Consider the following 20,840-nt stretch of genomic DNA (forward strand, 5'->3'; position numbering starts at 1 on the left):
TTGACTTACGAGTTTAATTAGTTCCATGGCAAAACTTACTTTGAAATGAATTAAAATGACTATCTGCTCCAGGCCCCAAAAAACTAAAATTGTTACATATTTTTAATAAAGAAATGTAGTACTATATTGTAAAATTTACAAAAACACAAAACAAAATAAGAGAATGTAAAGAAATAAGTGGTTTAAGCCAACTCCGATGGATTCAAGAATTATAAGATACAGAGAAAGTTTCTCAAATGGATTTTGTGATTGCACGGTGTAATTCCACTCTTGTTTTGCTGTAGTATGTGTGGATCATATTTTAGCTGCGTCTTTTGTGTTTGTTGTAACCATTTTTACTTTGTGCTGCCGTCTTGGCCAGGTCACTACTGGAAAAGAGGTTTTAAATCTCAATGAGTTTTTTTTACCTGGTTAAATAAAGGATACTGACTGATTAGCAAAAACTCAGACACACTGTAGAACATTTGTGTGTTGATGTGTGGGCTAGTGCGCGATGACAGGAGCTTCAGTCACATGGTTAGTTTAGTGTTAGCGTCTGGTCCATTCTCCTTGCAAGTATTTTCATTTTGTATTTGTATATTTGTTTGTGATGGCTGAAAGTGCATCAGCAACTTTTTTTCACTTCAGTTGAGTGGCGGCCTATCTGAAGCACACAATGTATCTAAAATTTTGCCTTGTAACAGAAAGCTAAATATTTGATCAAGTGACGGCTCATAATTCGAAAACCCGTGAGTTGGGGCACTCGTATGTCACATAGTGTCATGAGTAGTGACAACCTGCTGCTGTGCAATTGCATTTTTTTTTGTTTCATGAGAAAAGAAAAAAAACACACACACCCTAATAAACATAAAAAGATAAAAACAGATTATTAGACAGAATTGGTGCCAAATGTGATATATTTAGAAAAATATTTTTAAAATGTTTAAAAATTTTAAGAGGCACATATGCACTACAATATAAGGCGTGTCCAAACATGACTGGTGCTTTGAGACAATCTGATTGTTTTTCGTGTGATTTACAGTACATGTTAGAACAGCAGAGTGTAAATTTAAATTCTCCTTGGGGTATTATAATTAATATGATAAATTTACTTGATATGCATATGGACGGTGTTGCAGCAGTATTAATTTAACAATACTGTATGTTTATTAGTGTTGTAGCTTGTACTAATAAAGCACTGCAGTGAGAAGTATTTCAAATATTCTGGGTATTGAGCTACAAATTGAAGAAACTTCAGATTTTTTTCAGAGCTCTTGTATATTGAAAACTAAAGCAGAACATGCCCACCTGTATGTTCCCACACCATGCATTTTTCCGACCTTCCAGAAACCTTGATAGTGATCGTTCTTGTTCAGGGTCTTATTTGGAGCCACAAATTCACCAAAACTAAACAAACAAAATATGTTGAGGACAGCATATCACATATAATCTATGTTTATGTTAATGGAGAAAACTCACCCATCCTCCTGTGCATTCTTAAATGACCCTGTATAAACCCTCCCATCAGGCCACTTTATCACACCTCTGAAAAGAGCAACAATGCCAATCACCAATCTTGAAAAGCCTCGCTAAAATTAAAACAGAAAATTAAGTCCACGTCCCACCTGCCGTGTGGTTTTCCGGCGAGCCAGCGACCCTCATACGTCGCCTCTTTCAGCCGTCCATCCTTGTAAAACGTGTAGGTGGCGCTCCGACATATGGGAGGTTCAATCATTTGTCCCTCACCTAAGCTCAGGGCCTGAGCAACCGCTTGGTTAATGCAACGGATCCACTTAGCCTGCCAAATGAGCACCAGAAATGAGGACTTCCACCACCTCTTCATCTGCATCATTAATTAGTCACAACAGCGACAGTCTTTTACTTATTCATTTCATCTACCTTCTCCATGGCAGAGCTTGCTAACAGGGTAAACATCTCTTCTGGTGTGATCAGTTTCAGCCCGTAACTCCTCCAGGAACAAAGCAATGTATAATTGCAGGGAAACAAAAACATCTTTGATCCTAAATCTACACGTCAAAATAAGTCACCCACAGGCCAGTGTCGTCCTCTGGAATAGGCTCCACCCAAAGCGTGGCCAATGGGAAGACATGATGAGTGGAAAACTGGGGGGGGGGAAGAAATGATGATCAGCCAGATAAAAAGCATTGAGTCATGCCACACAGACATGCTTTTCCTCATGCTCGTCATACAGGTTCAGGTGACTGCTGTTCTGGTGTTTACCAGAGCCCTTACAGTCCTGCTGACCATTATCGGCAGCCCTTCTTTTTTTGCAAAGCCTGCATAATATCTTGAGATGTAAATGGAAACGTTGTATCAAACATATCAGGATCTTTTAAATGGAGGTCGAAAGTAATTTAACAAAGATATTTGTTTTTTTCAACTTAGAAATTGTAACTAAAAAAACAAACAAAAAAACAATGTGCAGCAATATTCACTTCTTTTCCTTTTGGCTTGTCCCGTTAGGGGTCACCACATCGTATCATCCTTTTCCATGTAAGCCTATCTCCTGCATCCTCCTCTCTAACACCAACTGCCCTCATGTCTTCCATCAGAACATCCATCAACCTTCTCTTTGGTCTTCCTCTAGTTCTCTTGCCTGGCAGCTCCATCCTCATCATCCTTTTACCAATATACTCACTCTCTCGCCTCTGGACGTGTCCAAATCATCGAAGTCTGCTCTCTCTAACTAGGTCTCCAAAACATCTGGCTGTCCCTCTGATGAGCTCATTTCAAATTTTATCCAATCTGGTCACTCCGAGAGCGAACCTCAACATCTTCATTTCCGTCACCTCCAGCTCTGCTTCCTGTTGTCTCTTCAGTGCCACTGTCTCTAATCCGTACATCATGGCTGGCCTCACCGCTGTTTTATAAACACCTGACACCTTTCTCCACCTGTGCCAACCTGCTTGGACCCGTTTCTTCACTTCCTTACCACACTTATCATTGCTCTGGACTCCTCTATCACACGTACAGCACACCTCACCACTGTTCTGCTGCCCTCATACATGTCCTGTATTATTCTAACATACTTCTCTGTCATTCCAGACTTCCGCATGCAGGACTGCTGCCCTGAAACTTGGAACCATACTGTTGCTCACAAATACTCACTTCTGTCCTGAGTCTAGCCGCCACTATTCTTTCCCATAACTTCATCGTGTAGCTCATCAACTTTATTCCTCTATAGTTCCCACAGCTCTGCACATCACTCTTGTTCTTAAAAATGGGCACCAGCACACTTTGCCTCCATTCCTCAGGCATCTTCTCACCCGCTAGAATTCTGTTGAACAAGCTGGTCAAAAACTCCACAGCCACCTCTCCTCGATGCTTCCATACCTCCACAGGAATGTCATCAGGACCAACTGCCTTTCAATTTTTCATCCTCTTTAATGCCTTTCTAACTTCGCCCTTACTAATCATTGCTACTTCCTGGTCCACCACACTTGCCTTTTCTACTCTTCCGTCTCTCTCATTTTCCTCATTCATCAACTCCTCAAAGTATTCTTTACATCTATCCACCACACTACTGGTACCAGTAAACACATTTCCATTTTCCTGTCATAGTCCCAACATTCAAAGTCCCCACATTAAATTCTAGACTCTGTGCTTTCCTCTTCTCTTTCTGCCTAAGAACCCGCTTTCCACCTCACCTTCGTCTTCGACCCACAGTAGCTGACTTTCCACCGGCGCCCTGCAGGTTAACAGTGGGCGGATGTTGTTAATCCGGGCCACGACCGATCCGGTATGGAATTCTTTAGATGAACACTTATATTTATTTGGCAAGGTTTTAAGCCGGATGCCCTTCCTGACGCAAACCTCTGCATTTATCCGGGCTTTTGTCTTGATGGAGGACCCATGAGCTTAGCCTCAAACCAAGTTTTCTTACACAGGATAAGACATTTTGCTCTAAAATGTCTTGATAATTTTCAGATTTCATGGTACCTGTGATACAGTAAAGGCCTCCAGTACCAGTGGCAACGCAGCCCCACAGCATTATTGATCCTTCACCATGCTTGACTGTTGGCAGGGTGTTCTTTTTCTTAAAGGCTTCATTGCACCGCATGTTAACATACTGTTGGCATGCATTGCCAAAAAGCTCCATTTTTGTTTCTGTCCATAAAATGTTGTTTTATGGACTCAAAGTTCTCTACAGAAAAATGTTGTTTCACTTGATTCCTTTTCTTCAGGAGATAGTCCACATTTAGTACTTAAACTCCATGGGTGCCAATAATGGTGATCAGGACTGTGTGTTTAATACTGACAAGGTATGGGAGGAAGAAAATGACACCAATAGGTAGAGAAGAAGGGGATGTGCACAAATCGCCATCTCCATGCTTTTAAGAGTCTTTTCCACATGAAATCTTGTGCCATTGCTTGGCCACAGAGGTACGACTAATATCCCGAACCAATAAGCAAATAAAAGCTTGAAATTGGCGGCATCAACTGCAGGGTAGCTCAGTTTAATTTTGTCAAATGACTATAAGCTGTGCCATTACACAAATACTGTATAGTGTAGTAAGGTATGAAACAAGGATTTTGTTCACACACGTCTTTGCTTTTCTTCCAAGTTGAGAATTGTATGACAATTCCTTGAAAAGAGTCTCAGAGAAAAATGGACGCTATTCATTCCAATGTTTCTTTCCTTCCCCACACACAAACACACACAAAATCATGACCCAGAGCTTCATACTTACGAGGTTTTTACAAGGCGCCATGCCCTGAGAGCATGCGGGCAAGCACACACAAATGCTTGAAAACATACCGGGTTACAATATCTGAAAGAGTGTATGAGTATGTATGTGTATGCATGTGCGCAGCTGACCTGTGCATGGACAAGAGCATCATTAAAAAGGATGAACCAGTTGACGGAGAACCTTCCAGCATTCTGCAGCGTCAGAGCTTTGTTGCTACTCTCGCAGATGAGGCGGCGGTGAGGCTTTCGTAGAGAGTCCTAACAATGATTTAAAAAAAAAAACAACAAAAAAAACATGAACCAAACCAAAAAAAACAAACAGGCGTGTTAGGTCCATTGAAGACTTTAAACGGCCCATGGGTGTGAATATGTGTCTCTCCAGCTTTTACAACAATTGCCATCTCAACAAATACTTGGCTCTCCAAGTACCACAGTAAGGACCAACATTAAAAGACAATAGAATAATAGGCAAAGGTTTTATTCCTAAAAGTATATTTAATACTATTGTATGCCACTGTAATATTATGAACTGTGTAAACATTAACACTGCAACTTGAAATAGAGTAAAATAAAAAAAAATATTAAATGAAAATGTATTGCGCTTTATAGTTCAATAAAAAGTTTACCCAAAATACATTCTTAAAATCAGAACCAGTTTAAAGGATTGAATGCAATGTATTGTACTTAAAAGATAAATACAACTGAACCGTACTAAACAAATGTACTGTACTGGATTAAAAAAAAATGTAAACCACTGCAACATTAGAATTTCAATATTTGATTGTGATTCTTTCATATACCACTAGAGGGAGAACGCGTACCACACTTGGAGTCAGTGGTCGAACAGTACCAGTCTTATGTGTCCTGTGATTGACAGGTGATCATCCACGGTGGACCACACCTCTCATCCCAAATCAGATGTGACAGAATCCAGGAATGGATTGATGTATGCACGCTCACTGTGTGTGTGTGTGTGTATGTAAGTGTGCATGTGTAGTCTGTGGACAATAGATGAAATAAATGTAAAAGTGAGGAAATAAATTAATAAGGCTATCAATCAATTACATTTATTAATCGCATGATTCCCATAGTTAACTGCCGAATAATCCCAAATCGCAAATCTGTTCTAAACGTACAACAAAACGATATTTTTAAAGTTTTTAGTACTCTTCTCAATATATGAATGTTTAAACATGCTTTTCTTATGCAAATATATTTATTATTATTATCGCAATATTTAAAATTCATGTCCAAGAAAAGATGGGCACGTACTGTTAAACTCGTACTGTACTATACTGTGCTCTCTACTATACTGTTAGTGTAAAACTAAATGCACGACAAAAATAAATACACGCATTGTACACATTTAAATAAAATACTGCTTAAATCAGCATCTTAATGCTGACACACACACACACTGTAAAATCCCTTTGATGGGCTAAAAGAAATTTGGATGGATGGATATCTATCAGTCTGGACAGGGGTACAAAAGCCATTTCTAAAGCTTTTAGGATTCCAGCAAACCATAAGGAGAGCCATTATAGTCACATGTAGAAAACAGAACAGTGGTGAACCTTCCCAGTAGTGGCTGGCCTACAAAGATTACTCTAAGTAAACAGTAATGACTCATCCAGGAGGCCATAAAGGAACTCAGGACAACTTCTAAACTTGCCTCAGTTAAGATCAGTGTTCATGACACAACAATAAGGAAGAGACTGGGCAAAAATGGCATCCATGGCAGAGTTCCAAGGCAAAAAACATTGCTGACCAAAAAGAACATGAAAGCTCATCATACCTTCGCAAAAAAACATTTGAATGATTCCCAAGAGTTTTGGGAGAATATTATATGGACTGACGAGATGAAAGTTGAGGTTTTTGGAGGGTGTGTGTCTCGTAACATTTGGCGTATGTATAGCACAGCATTTCAGAAAAAGAAGATATTGACAGTCAAACATGGTGATGGTAGTGTGATGGTCTTGGGCTGCTTTTCTCCTTCATGAGCTGGACAACTCTGATTGATGGATCCTGAAGGAGAAACTTCAACCATCAGTTTGTGGCCTCAAGCTGAAGCGAACTTGTGTTCTGCAGCAGGGTAACGATTCAAAACACACCAGCAAGTCAACTTAGAAAAACAAAATTAAGGTTTTGGAGTGGCCTAGTCAAAATCCAGACTTGAATGAGATTGAACTGCAGTGGCATAATCTTTAAAAGGCCATCATGCTCGAAAACTCTCTATTTTTGTTGAATTCAAACAATTCTGCAAGGAAGAGTGGGCCAAAATATCTCCACAGAGACATGAAAGACTCATTGCCAGTTATAGAAAATGCTTAATTTTAGTTGCTGCTGAGGATGGCCCAACCAGCTATTTGGATTAGGGGGCCATTTCTTTGTCACACAGGGTCAGGTAACTTTGAATAGTTGTTTTCCCCTTAATAAATGACATCACCATTTAAAAACAGCCTTTTAAGTTCACTTGAGTTATAGATGTAGCCTAACGGCTGGCATACTACCAAGCCTAGCCTACACCCTGAACTGGTCGCCAGTCATTGGGCAGCCGTGGAACAATGGTTAAGATCAACGCCCGCCACCGTGGGGGACCTAGGTTCAAGACCCCGACTGGACCATCCACCAACATCCCCCGGACTCACGGCTGTGGTGTCGTTGAGCAAGACACTGATAGCCCGAAATGCTCCCCGGGCGCTTCAGCTGCCCCCTGCTCCAGTATGTTCCACAAACATGTGTATGTGTTCACTGTGATGGGTAAAATTCAGAGAACAAAGTTCGTGTGCATGCATGCATGTTCATGACAATAAAAGGTGATTCTTCTTCTTCTTCAATAGCAGGGCACATATAGACACGGACAACCATTTGCACTCACATTCACACCGTCACTGAGTGGGAACTGAACCCACGCTGCCAGCACCAAAGTCAGGTGAGTGTACCACTATACCCATCAGTGACTCTGGTCTATTTCCCTGTTATCTAAAATAAGAATGCTATGATGGCTTTAGCACAACTGTGCTTTTAATGGCACAGATGTACTCCTTTGATGCTGAAATGGATAGGACGATATTAGAGTTGACATTAGCTAGCAGGCTAACCATTGTGTTTTGCTGAATTACTCAAAGATAACTCAACCAAACATTTTATACATGGATACTTGTGAGAAAATGCCTTCCAAAACCCCAATGATGGAGGTTTGGTTCCCAGTGGCTACTCCAACACTGGGCAGTCTTGGTATTGTCTCTGTACAACCACATACTGCATTTCCGCTGGATTAATACAGATTTATTTATTTTTTTTAAAAAGGTAATCGTAAAAAAACTAAACTTTAATAATTATTATTATTTTCAATGTTCGTTTACCGTCATCTTTCCAGGGAAGCCTTTCCAGAAGAGAAAGGTGTATTCAGCTTCCTTCCTCCTCCTCTTCAGTAGCAGATCCAGAGCTTCAAACTTGGAACAGCTCTCCTGCAATCGCTGGTAGTCATTGGAGCACTGAGAGAGCGAGGGTGACATGCAGACAAACAGACAGAAACATTTTTCATCTTTCAAAATCAAACCGTTTAGAGGCCACCAATTTCCTAACCGTTGACCTACCACTTCAAAGCATGTGGCCAGTTTGAGCAGCAGTCGTCCATACTCTTGGAGATGAAGTGTTGGGAGGCAGAATAGCATTACCAGGAGTTCCACCACAGTCAAGTTCCCTTCACAGCACTCTGCCAACCTCTGGAGCAGCTCAGGGCTCTTTCCAAACAAATCTCTTAAGAGAAAAGGAGAACTCGTTAATAGGAATGTACCAAATCAGTCTCGAATGGCATTTTTTCTTTACTGTCTGTACTTTTCGTACCCACTGTATATTGTATACGCCTTTTAAATCCCTTGCACCACTATCACAAATCACGTAACTCAGGAAAAGACAGATGAACACCTGTCACCATTAATATGGCACTTTAAAAAAAATTCTTATCATCTTAAAAAGTCTTCTTGTAAATGACCAGATTTTAGACCACAAACTGTCTGTTTTTAACTGAAACCTGGCTGGGTGCAGATGCACTCTCACTGAGGCCTCACCACCAAATAATTGTTTTTATTTTTCTGTGCGGGATGGTAAGAGGGGAGGTGGTACAGCGTCACTAACTACAAACACACTGGCCACCAAACCTATTCTAATTGATATCTACACCACCTTTGAACACCACTTAATTTTGTTAAACAGCCCACCATTTGTATGCAGGACACTGTACAGACAATCCAAACAGTGCAGTTTTTATTACCGAATTTGTATCAATCATTCATAAGTAAGTAAGTAGTGTGCATTAGTATGGCATGATTCTTTTAAAGGTCCCCAGCTGCATAGAATACTGTTTTTAAGAACAGGCTAAAAGCCCACCCTTTTAACTTTTAACTAATATTTAATTTACTTAGCTTATATTTTGTTTCCATTCTTTCATTAATATTTATTACATTTTATCTTCATGCTGCTCTAATATTTGTAGGTCCGTTAGTTCAGTCTGTATAGTTTTAGGTCTCTTAGTAATGTTTTAATTCATTTTAGCCAGCATTTATTTTATTGTTTAATATTTTGTAGTATCAGTTCATTATCTTCAGTGTTTCCTCAGAGGGACCCATCTACACTGGGAGCTGTGACCGTGATCTTGGCTCACAGGGTCCTTAGTCGTCGTGTGTGGCAGTCGCTGTACCACTGCACTGTAGACAACGTGCTGGTGACCTGTGGTGGCAGCTTGTGACCTGGTCCTGGTGGAGATGGCTCCTTGAGTTAGTGTTTCCTCACCTGGATGATCAGTAGCCAGCTGCACCGTAGGTCATCATTGTTTTTAACCTGTATGTGTGTCTGTGTCATTGTGGACGAGTGGCAGGAAGGGTTGACTTTAATTCATGTAAAGCAATATTGCATTTTATATATGAAAAGTGCTGTATAAAAAAAGTTTGATTGATTGACTAATTTAATTTTTGTTACTTTTTTTTTTTACACTCATTTAAATGAGGATGGACTTATTAGACTACATAATGATGTACATTTCTTGGGACACAGTCTGCTACTTCAGGAACATGAATCACCTGAACATATTCATTTCCTTGTGATGATGTACTCACAGCGAGGGTTTAGTTAGGGCCAGGAAGCCTCCCATCACCTGGAAGTAATCCAAAGTGCTACAGTATCTTGAAAGATGGGAGCATAAAAACACCATTATTATTATTATTCATATATTTTATACCAATTATAGTCTTGAACAAGACATTAAGGTGTCAATTGTTAAGATTGTTACCACATACTCATCATAGGTGTCCAGGAAGATTCTGGTGTGGTTGAGGACAAAAAGACTTTTAATACTGTGGCTGTGCCGAAGGTTGGCAGTGACACTGACTGCATGCTGCCCAGTCAGGTGACACAATTGTCCAAACTGACTGGCAAGCGTCTGCAGGAGCCTGAGGATCATGGGGCCAAGGTTGGAACTCAGAGATTCTAGAATCAATCAATGCAGGAAAATCATCATCAGATGAGGGGGAAAAATAGTTTTCTTGCATGTATCACTCTTACCAAGCTCTAGCAAGGGGCTTAAGACCTGTGTCTTGATGCTACACAGTTTGCAGTAGAACTTCCTCTCAGTTGATGCCAGCTCATGGAAGCTGGCAATGAAGCCCATCTCGTTCTTGTCTGAGAGTGCCACACACTGTCGGCCACCAGCAAACACGCTGCTCACAAATCCCAACTGGGAAACACAAACCACACAAAGTGTTACAAACCCAGGCAGTGGCCACTACTTATAACTTTATTTCTATAGCCCTAGGCCTGTCACGATACATTTTTAGTAGACTTTACACTTGATTTTATCGGGCTGATCGGTATCGGCTGATATTTAGCTTTTTATGGTGATCGGCTGATCGGCTTTAATGTCAGGATACGCCGATCCGATCAATGACGCTCCGCATAAGACATTTACTCCGCGTCGCCGCGTGCACAGTATATTTGAATCCAAAAAATAGTTTCTTTTTAGCCTTGTCACGTGTCTTTTGACGTAGTACTGTAAATATCTGACGGCCAATGAAGTTATTTAAAAAAATAATAATAAATAATTTTTTTCAATAATAAAAAATAAACCATGTTGGCGGTGTGGGACAGACAACACGTTGGAGACAGGCAACACGTAATGCCTGGCCGGATCAGACTATCAGACAGATTGCACTGTCAGACTACTGCAATAAAATTTTGTATTACGATACCACCGCAGCCTGTTTTTCATGATCATTGGGCTTTATCTTGTCAACTCAAATGCGACCGGATACACCCGTTACCTTGGAGACGACAACAAGAGTGGAGTGCGCCGACAGTATTATAAGGACAAAATGGGGGAAAACGTGTGTTGGTGCTCAGGACAGGAGAGGACGTTCGTTTAAGGCTTGCTTGAGGTATGTTCACGTACTTTTAAAACGATACGGCTCGCAAGCAGGCAATAAAATGTTCTGTAGCCTAGCAAGCTAGTGGTACCACGAACGGTTGGACGTAAACATGCCGCTGTTCTGTCGAATCATTCTCTAAAGTTTCGGTGTGGGTGAAGTAATTTGATTAAAAATTAAGTTAAGTTAATTACAGTAAGTTAGCCCCCATTATTTCTGTCATGTAATGTTGGTTTGACCTGACTGATTAGAATACACGATCTGACGAGAGCAGTGATTTCCAACCTTTATGGAGCCAAGGAACATATTTTACAATAGAAACATTTCACGGAACACCAACAAACAAAAATGTCACAAAAAGTCGATACATTAATTACTGTATTTACTTCCTGCCATCTAATAGAAGAACATTCATTTGTTTTGTCTGTCACTATGCCTAACTGGCATAAATAGAGGAACAAAGATACATTATTTATTGTAAATATAATTGTTTGAGCAATTACGTACACAAGTATATACAGTAAATGAACAGGCACATTCCTCCATCTTGTGATCGGATCGGTGATCGGTTATCAGTTTTTTTAAACTCGCTGATCGGCCCCAAAAATCCTGTTCGTGTAAAGCCTAATTTTTAGGATGATATAGTTTCCAAAAAACTGTCATGATAAACGATAATTGTTTTTTGTATGCCTCTGAAATCATGAAAATGAAGGCCCCGCCCTCGTGCTGCAATATGTTACCTGTATGTCAACTACTGGCTGAATAAAGTGTGCTGCTGAGGTTATGGTTAATAAACAGTTAACTTTCCCGTGGGTGTGTGTGTTAATTCGGGACTAACACACAAAAGCTCAAGGCACTCACGTTTTAAACGATATTGGCGTGGTGTCTTAAACGACATTGCCGCGGTGGAGCGAGCTGTTTAGCTCCTCCTCCTCCTCGCTAGCTTGTTAGCTCTCAGGCTAGCGAACATAAATAAACAGTTAACTTTCCCTTAAGTGTCTCAGTTGTGTGCTACATGCTGCACATAGAGCAAGTCTGTAGAGTACTGGATGGAGCCAACACTAGTCAGCCGAGGCACTGACGTTTTAAATGACGTCGCCGCAGTGGAGCGAGCTGTTTAGCTCCTTAACTCATTAGCTTGGGGCTAGTGAACAAAATAAACAGTTAACTTTCCCTTAAGTGTTTCTCTTGTGTGCTACACGCTGCGCATGGAGGAAGGCTGTAGAGTATTGGACAGACGGTCCGCCGGCGTTCCACGAGCCCACTAGCGGCTAATGACACGACCTTCCAACTCGCTATTGCCCCACCACAACAATGACAATTTATCCAGTCCAGAAAACCTATCGTGTCTATTTTATTTATTGACGATAAGTCAATACAGTAATTATTGTGACAGACCTATATAGCACCTTAAAAACACAGAAACATGAGTTTAGGTATGTTACTAACATTTTCAAAATACCTGTATGTCAAAATAGAAACCTGTATTTCAAAATAAATATAACTGGCTAGAGGAGTGATATACAAATAAAATGAGCCTTAGTTTGTAAGAACTGGATAAAGATTAAGGATTATATGCCAGTTTTTATGTCGTAAATCGGCCCAGATTTTCTTGCCCAGAAACCAATATAAATCATTTGGAAATTTGTGACCAAAACCATGACTCTTTGGTAGAAAAATGCCAGTATATTAGTCGTATTAGTTTAAATGTGATGTTTAAAAAGGCCATTTTCCGATTTTTCAATGGCGGTGTCCGCTCGAGCCATCTCATTTTCACGGTTAAAATGAGAGCAAGCGCAGAATTACTTCAAACTTCACAGAAAACAAGAATGAACAAACAGACATATAGTTATCTCACGCGTCTGAATCCTTTAAACGTGTGATTTTCGATGCCGAATTCGAGGAACATTTTCATCTTTGTCAGAAGAAACACAGAAAATCTCAACTGAATTGCAAATTTCAAAAACGAGGTAGTAAAGGGATTTCCCAACAATGTAATCTGAAAAGAAGAAGTGCTTTGTGCGAAACAATGAGATAACGCAATTTTGGTGGACCTCCGCTAAATTCTCGTGCCCAAAATTAGGAAGAGCAAAATGGAAAGAAAATGGCAGCTGTTTTTCTGGATTTAGTAACATACCAAATGAGTGCATGAATGAAAAAAATGACAAACAACCACAAGCACAGAAACCCAAACAAACATTAACTGCCATAGGACCTATAATATAAAACCCATTGAGGAAACCAGGCAATAGAAGAACCCAGCAACATGTACTGAGACCAGGAGGGCTGACTTAGGTTGGTATAAAGCCATTCTGAGAATTATAAAGTGATTTAAAGGAACACTTTGTTCTTACATTCATGCAGAAGGGAAGCAGCACCGGCTGCTGGGTGTAGCTGTCATATAGCTCCTCCTCCTCTTTCTTTATCCTACTCTCCTGGGTGTCCTCCTTCACCTGTTCGCCACTGTAATAAAGGATGGGCTGGATGCAGTCTCCATCAGCAAGCAGGAGAGTGTGACGCTCTCCGGCGCTCACATCCCAGACCCGGATTCCCTCTGACAGCTGTGGTGGGAGGCAGTAGTGTGTGGTGACACCCAGACTGGCGTTAGATGGAATATGAATAAGAAGTAGCTTCCTCACCTTGGCGAGGCGAGGGACTGTGCTCGGGGACTCCATGTGGCCCAGTTGACCCAGGCTATTACTTCCCCATGAAAACACCTTTAAGACAGACAGTGACTATTAGACAAGCAGCCACGTTAACACTTTCACTTCACACTTTCTTCCTGGTGGCAAAAGCTTGGGGGTTCCCCAATGGAACCACTAGTAAATAAACCTTTAAGTCATTTGACCAATGCAGAGTGATTTAGAAAATAGGGTCAATAGCTTGACTTATGATTTTAGCCTTCTTCTCCAACGTTATTGTTTGAATGCGTCAGTCAAAAAGAAGCTGTAACGTGAGGTAAATTGCTCTTCAGGGAGACGGAGCACACATAATTTTCAGTTGATAAAAAAAAAATAGACATTGTGGAAATTCAGGCATAGTTATGATGATCCTTGATGGAATCGTGCAATGCCTTAACATTGGTCATGATAGATGTAGCCTAACAGCTAGCATACTACCAAACCATCTAAATGAGCCAAGCCTACCACTGAGTGGCTCTTGGTGAATGAATCTGTTTGACTTAATATCTGTAGGCGATGGTATATGGTCTATTTCTGTAATCTAAACTAAGAAGGCTATGATGGCTTTAACGCGACTGTGCTTTGTACTGAACAGATGTACTATTTTGATGTTGAAATGGCTAGAGCGCTATTAGAGTTGATGTTCGCTAGCTATTGTGTTTGCCGAATTACTCAAAAGATACCGTAATTTCTCACGTATAATGTGCATTCCCCCCCCGCCCCCAAAAAAATCTTCAAAAGTCAACAGTGCGACCTATACAAAGGTATAGTCAAAGTCAGAAAATTAATTCAGTGAAATGAGGCATACAAGTAGACAAGTATTGGATTTTGCAAAGAAGTACAGAGAGATGGGCCACAAATGTTTTGGAACAAAGTTTTATGGACTGATGAAACCAAAATTAACCTCTACCAAAGTGATGGAAAGGCCAAAGTATCCACAAAGAAAGGATCTGCTCATGATCCAAAACACACAAGCTCATCTGTGAGGCATGGTAGGGTAATGTCATGGCTCTCAAAAAGAGAGGGTCACCACTAACATTTATTGCATACAAATATAATAGATAAAAAAAACTCATGGCTGCACATTATACATGGGAAGAAGGGTTCTTCTGATTTTTTTGAGTCAATTTATACTCAAGGGTGTATTATAGACGAGAAATTACAATAACTCAACCAAACATTTTATACAAGCATATTTGTGAAAAAATGTCTTCTAAAAACCCTGTGATGGAGGCTTGGTTCATAGTGGCTACTCCGTAACCAGGCAGTCTTGCTATCCTATCAGTACAACTACATATTTTCACTTTGGGATACCTGGTGGCACAACCCCTAAACACAACACATTTTTGTCATTAATGTATCCTTGCACCCTATTGTTGTCAAACATTCTGAAATGCCCTATGTCCCAGTCTTGTGACTGCAGCATTTGACTGACCTGTGATTGGGCAGTAAGAGCGAGGGAATGATGAGCACCGGCTGCTACTCGCACCACCTCCTTTCCATTGAGACTTTTGATGCAGAGCGGCTGGAATCTACAAAAAGACTTTTGGTGTTATGCAGAGGTTTGTTCACATAAATGCGCTCACAAACGGAATTCCCTACCTATCCAAGTTGTCCCCATGGCCTAGCTGACCATGTTCACTACGGCCCCAGCTCCACACCTCTGTTTGCAGGGAGGGCAGCACCTCTTGATCTGCCGGGGCTGCCATTCCCGATGACGTCAGCAATGTGGCCCTTATCTTAGAATGCCCAGCCTTACGTAACAGCCGTGGGGACACTGCAAAAACACTAGTCCATCTTCAAACTGATAGTGTGAATATGTACTTAGTTTTCAGTGTTTGATCACTGCACACTGTGTTTGATGATGGCAATCTGCAAATAAAGTGAATCACTCTTCTGAAAACATCTGGCCTGCTCATGGATCTGAATCTCCTTGTGCAAACCTCTACCAAAGACTGAACAATTTTAAAGCCAGGCCTTGTGATTCCCTTTATTGAAAAAAGTCATGACGTGACTCGTGATATTGTTCCACTCCAAGCTTGTAAGTGGTGGTAATGCAAATTATAACATGTTTGGCAGCTGCCACACACAGTAAACCTTTTTTTAAAACCACACTTTTGTGGGTCACTGCCCCACTTGGCCTCATGGCAAAGAGTACAAATCCCACACCTTTATCAGGATCTGCACCAGTATTTATTTATTTTTTTACCCGTGCGCCACCCCTATACTGTACCACATTTTGTGATTACCATAATTTCTCCTGTATAATGCGCACACACACTTATAATACGCACCCCCAAAGTTGACCTAAAAATTCTGGAAAACCCTTCTACCCATGTATAATGCATTTTTTTTACAATGCATGATTTTGCTTCTACCCATATGATCAAAACATGAAGTATTATCTGTATTTTGTTTCATAACCTCTAGGTGGCGGTGGCATATAGGAATGAAAGTGTACAGCTTTTTTATAACCTCTAGATGGCAGCATAAATTTATAAAATGTGAAAGTTTTTTTTCCCCATTTTCCCCCTATACCGATGTATAATGTGCACTATTGACTTTTGACAATTTTGGTGGGAGGGGGGGGAAATGTGCATTATACACGAGAAATTACGGGATGTACTTGTTTCATCTTTCTGCCAACTACCTAACAAACCAAAGCCATGGTTCCACCAAATGCTACCATTCAGTTCAGTTCATAACAGTAAACCCGTCAAGGTTGTGCTTCTACTGCATGGGGAGTAGGCGAGATGGCGTGACAGCATGTAATTCAACAGTTAAAGAATGAAACTAAACAATATGTGGTACAGTACTCTGTGCTGCAAGGACCTGAACATAAACACAGTCATACATGCTTGACTGTGAGACAAGCAGGCTAACCGCATGCTTCACTATGTCACACTGTTTTCTTCACATTCAATTAAATTCTAGTAATACGGAACAGCAACTATGTTGGCCTTTCAACAGACAACAGTCCACATGCAAACTTAAGTGTACCACTGTGACTGGAACCCCATTAGAGAGGTACTGAAATGGGGGACAGTTTGGATATTTTAGGACCTTTAACACTGGAAATGCAATAAAATATGTACCATACCGAACAGAAACTAACAGTATTAAAAGGTTAAATGAAGAAAAGCCTGAACCCCATAGTGTGTGTATAAGGAAGTAAACAATGTTATTCTCCGCTGTCTGTTCAGTGAATGCAACATGACAACAACAATGAAGTGTGACGAAAACATGCACTTGGCGCCAACATGCATGGGCACGAAGCGTACTTAAACAGCAGTGCATACGAGGATAAGAGGTGAACAGCGTATCTACCCTGTGAGAGGAGGCCCGGGAGCGAGAGGCGGCGGTGCATGTGTTCCGCCTCCTCCTTGTGGATATCCCCTGTACTGGAACTCTTCTTGGCCTGCACAGAGTCTTCCTGTCGAACACGCTCGGTGGTGTTGTCACCTGCTCCGGGAACAGCCCCCGTTAGCCTGACTGGCCCGCTTAACTTGCTTGACAATGCTCCAGTGGGAAGATAGAGATTCATCATTTTTTTGAGGGACAATGCCTCATACGTGGAGGCAACTCTTTCACCAACTGCTGAAGCGCATGAGGCAACCAGGTTGTTGAGAGGGTTGTTGGATGAGGCGCTGATGATTCCGGCTGCTGAGGGCTAAAAGAAACACAAGACAGTTGGTAATAAAATCAAAGCAGCAATGTCTGTAGGACAACCTAGAGATACCATTTGCATTCGTTTGTTTTCTAATCCTTATCCTGTTCAGCTGCTTACCCTATCTGGCTTTAGGTGAGAGGTGGGATAAACCCTGAACTGGTTGTCAGTAATTTATAGGGCACACCTGTCAGGGGTATTTTAACCAATACATACAATTTTTTCCATCAACACCTCATACAATTTAGAGTCTCCAATCAATACAAACTTCACACAGAAATATACAAAGAAGGTTGTTAAATAGAATTAGTTCAGGGTGTAGTCTGCCTTTCGCCTTAAATCAGCTTCAGCCACCTACAAGCCTGGACAGGATAAGCGGTATAGCATATGGATGGATTTTATTCACCCATCCATAATTTAAAAAGCAGGGTTTTCTAATTGCAACACTCACCAGCAGGTTGTGCAGTCCTCTAATTGTCACCTTTGGCGTTCTTTCAGCCTGAGTGTTAACTGAGAGCTTCTTCAGGTAATCTTTAACTGCCTGCTCATCTGGATAAGGTGAACATTTGACACTTGTGGTCCCACTAGACTTAGACCCTGAGGGGTCAAAGTCTGAAACAGGCAATTTCTCCCCAGCCAAAGATGACTCCTGAGTCTCCAAATTTTGACTGTGGTAGGGGTTATTGTTATTGACAGGTGCTGGAGACACCAAGTGAGGGGGTGATGCAGAGGTTTTGGAAGAAAGGGCAGGCTCTGATGGAAACGTCTTGAGCCCAGGAGTTATAGAAGGTGCTTTAAGCCTCTCCTCATCCTTGGGATGCTCCAAGCAATGCAGGCAGTAGTGACTGTCAGAGATGATGACATGATCCTCCTTGTCTGTCATGGTGTACAGCAGCTGCTTACATTGCCCACATTTGTCTGGAGGGGGCCGTTGGATGTCCTGGGGGCCCAGGCAGCGCACCAGTGCCAGGCTGTGCGAAGCCCCGCAGGCCACCTGAAGTACAAACCGGCCTGCCAGGAGCTCAACCTTTTGAGGTTTCCAGACAGGAAAAATTGTGGCACTGAATCCCAGCTGACAACCGCTGCCCCAAGCCCACACTTCCTGCTGGACCGAGAGTGCCAATGTGTGCTGCTCCCCGCAGGCGAGCTCCACTACAGGCACCGTCAGCAAGGAGCTACAGTCAGACTCTGCCAGAACGATTGGAGTCGGGTTGGGGACGGTGCTGAGGCCCGACAAGCCACACTGTCCGGCACTGTTGTCGCCCCACATGTGGACGCCGCCGTCCTCTGTGACCGCCCCACTGTGCAAGCTTCCAGCAGCTACAGCGACAACCCGCTGTCCACTGAGCGCACTCTCCAAAGTGGGCGCCTCAAACTCTGCCACTTGACTCTGCTTCCATGGACAGTGCCCAAAAGTGAACACCTGACCACCTAATTGTACACAACAAGGGCATTAAAAACAGGGACATGGTTTTGAACATTGCAAACACCACCATGCGTACCTTTCACCAGTAAAACGCCATGATTTTTGCCCAGAGCTACATGGAGAACAGACTGGGGAAGGAGCAGTTTCTCGGGGATCACACTGTAAGAGTAGCCCTTCCAGACATGCAGCAGGCCTCGCTCTCCTCCACCGTCATCTCCAAAGCTGCAAGTTATTAGATACAGGACATAGTTGTAAAGGGTCAGGTCACTTAATTGTCTTAACATGTTAAAACATGTTAGACAATTAAGTGACCGGAGGGGTGTTTCAAAATTCTATGAATTTTCAAAAGGTGGAAACTTTCCATGGGAATTAACAAGAATTCAGGAAATAAACCAGGATTTTACAAAATTGAACGTTAGCTCATCATAGTATAAATAAATATATAAATAAATATAGCTGAAAAAAATCAATTTGAGCATAATCCTGATTTCATGCAATTACAGTTGAATATCTCTATGTATATCTACATCTCATATAACACTTTAAATGGGGCTTTGTTGGTACTTTTGGATGATCGTTCCATTTTTGAATGATTGGGTCAGGGGAATGAGTAATACTTAACATAGATACATTTGTTCTTCAATCAAAGAATTGATTGTTCAGAGGCATCGTAACAGGGAAGGCGAACCAGGCAACTGCCTCGGGCTCGAGCTAAAGGGGGACCTGAGAGACAGCTGACATTGGCCCATATCCGTGTCCCGTGTCTGCTCAAATTTCTAGACTGTCTAACTATTGTTCTGCTGTGGTTCGCACCCCTATTCCCCTTGTCCACGCTGTCCCTCTGTCTGTCCCCTAAAACCCTTTTCTGTCCGGCTGCATTTTCAATAAAAATCTGAATAATTACAAAACTTAAAAATTAGTATTTCAAACTTCCCTGTTGCACATCAAAACTGTTCCATCACAAAAGACAAAGATCCACCATTCTGCAAGGCCATGCAGCTGAACAGGACAGGTTATTAAAAAAAAAAATAATAAATTCCTAAGCATACAACCACACAGTTGAGGGGCAGATATCATACAAGGACACCATAGATGACTCATCATCAAGGACTGCTAAAAGGCAGAACTTTTACAACAACGAAACAAAGATGAGTGTTTCTGAAAATGAATGGATGTATGGAAATAATCTAATTCTTAACATAAAAGAAACAATGCCAAAATGACTACCTAAGGTTCCTTTAGGTTTTTTTCTTTGGTGCAACGCAGGATTTGTGATTTACCCCCCCCCCCCCCCCCCCCCCCCCAGCCTGTTTCCATGACTAATTGTTCTTTGGTGATGCTGTATCCGTAATTACTTATAATTCCATACATTTAAAAAAATATATATATATAAGATCCACTCCAGTGTATTTTTCATTGGGGTGTGTGTTGACGTATGGTTCGGATACAACAAAATTAGGGACAATAACACGAAATTGGAGACTGTTTTGTATGACATCAGTGTTCACCGTTATCTTGGTTTTAAATATCTTTATTTAACAACAATATGAAGACATAAAATACGCTTTTAATGTTAGCAAATAAGACTATTTTTGTGTAAATACTATACTGCAGTAACCCCCCATGAGTGATCACAAGCAAACATCACATTAATCCTCCTTACCCCATCCTCTCGGTTTCCATCCGTGGGCTTGAATTCGCCATGAGCGTGTCCTAAAACACTCCGTCGCTGCCCGTCAAACTGTCCAGAGTGCTGATGGTCTGTCGGCGAGGAGAAAATGTGACATGTCAGTCAGTGCTCCCAAACCAAACACGCACTCTGACGTCGGACAGGTGCCATCCAGTTAGCCACCGCTCGTACAAAACACAAGCCGGCTATCAGTGGCGAACTCGTTCAACTAAAAAGACGCAAGCACATACTTACGGGGCTCATCAGAGTATATTGTCACATTTTAAT

The 20,840-nt window shown here is 41.5% G+C and overlaps 1 protein-coding gene across 4 annotated transcripts in view; it reads right to left on the reverse strand.

Annotated features, from left to right (window-relative positions):
* als2b (alsin Rho guanine nucleotide exchange factor ALS2 b) overlaps positions 1–20,840 on the reverse strand; it is a 42,784-nt gene that overhangs the window by 21,638 nt on the left and 306 nt on the right. Inside the window, exons 2-21 of one of the 4 annotated variants that reach the window (XM_061776316.1) lie at positions 20,547–20,644; positions 18,960–19,105; positions 17,909–18,888; positions 17,118–17,460; positions 15,393–15,567; positions 15,226–15,322; positions 13,749–13,826; positions 13,464–13,670; positions 10,253–10,424; positions 9,988–10,177; positions 9,808–9,873; positions 8,290–8,452; positions 8,056–8,187; positions 4,820–4,948; positions 4,692–4,715; positions 2,032–2,102; positions 1,879–1,945; positions 1,605–1,777; positions 1,459–1,524; positions 1,288–1,386 (exon numbers count right to left, since the gene is read on the reverse strand). In XM_061776316.1, the coding sequence (XP_061632300.1) occupies positions 1,288–1,386; positions 1,459–1,524; positions 1,605–1,777; positions 1,879–1,945; positions 2,032–2,102; positions 4,692–4,715; positions 4,820–4,948; positions 8,056–8,187; positions 8,290–8,452; positions 9,808–9,873; positions 9,988–10,177; positions 10,253–10,424; positions 13,464–13,670; positions 13,749–13,826; positions 15,226–15,322; positions 15,393–15,567; positions 17,118–17,460; positions 17,909–18,888; positions 18,960–19,105; positions 20,547–20,587 (3,419 nt within the window). In that variant the 5' untranslated portion in view covers positions 20,588–20,644. Of the gene's footprint in view, positions 1–1,287; positions 1,387–1,458; positions 1,525–1,604; positions 1,778–1,878; positions 1,949–2,031; positions 2,103–4,691; positions 4,716–4,819; positions 4,949–8,055; positions 8,188–8,289; positions 8,453–9,807; positions 9,874–9,987; positions 10,178–10,252; positions 10,425–13,463; positions 13,671–13,748; positions 13,827–15,225; positions 15,323–15,392; positions 15,568–17,117; positions 17,461–17,908; positions 18,889–18,959; positions 19,106–20,546; positions 20,645–20,840 lie in introns of all 4 variants that reach the window. The other 3 variants (XM_061776307.1, XM_061776336.1, XM_061776327.1) reach the window with 3 other exon arrangements.

This window comes from Phyllopteryx taeniolatus, chromosome 1 (genome assembly GCF_024500385.1).
Source record: "Phyllopteryx taeniolatus isolate TA_2022b chromosome 1, UOR_Ptae_1.2, whole genome shotgun sequence".
Classification (NCBI taxonomy): Eukaryota; Metazoa; Chordata; class Actinopteri; order Syngnathiformes; family Syngnathidae; genus Phyllopteryx; species Phyllopteryx taeniolatus.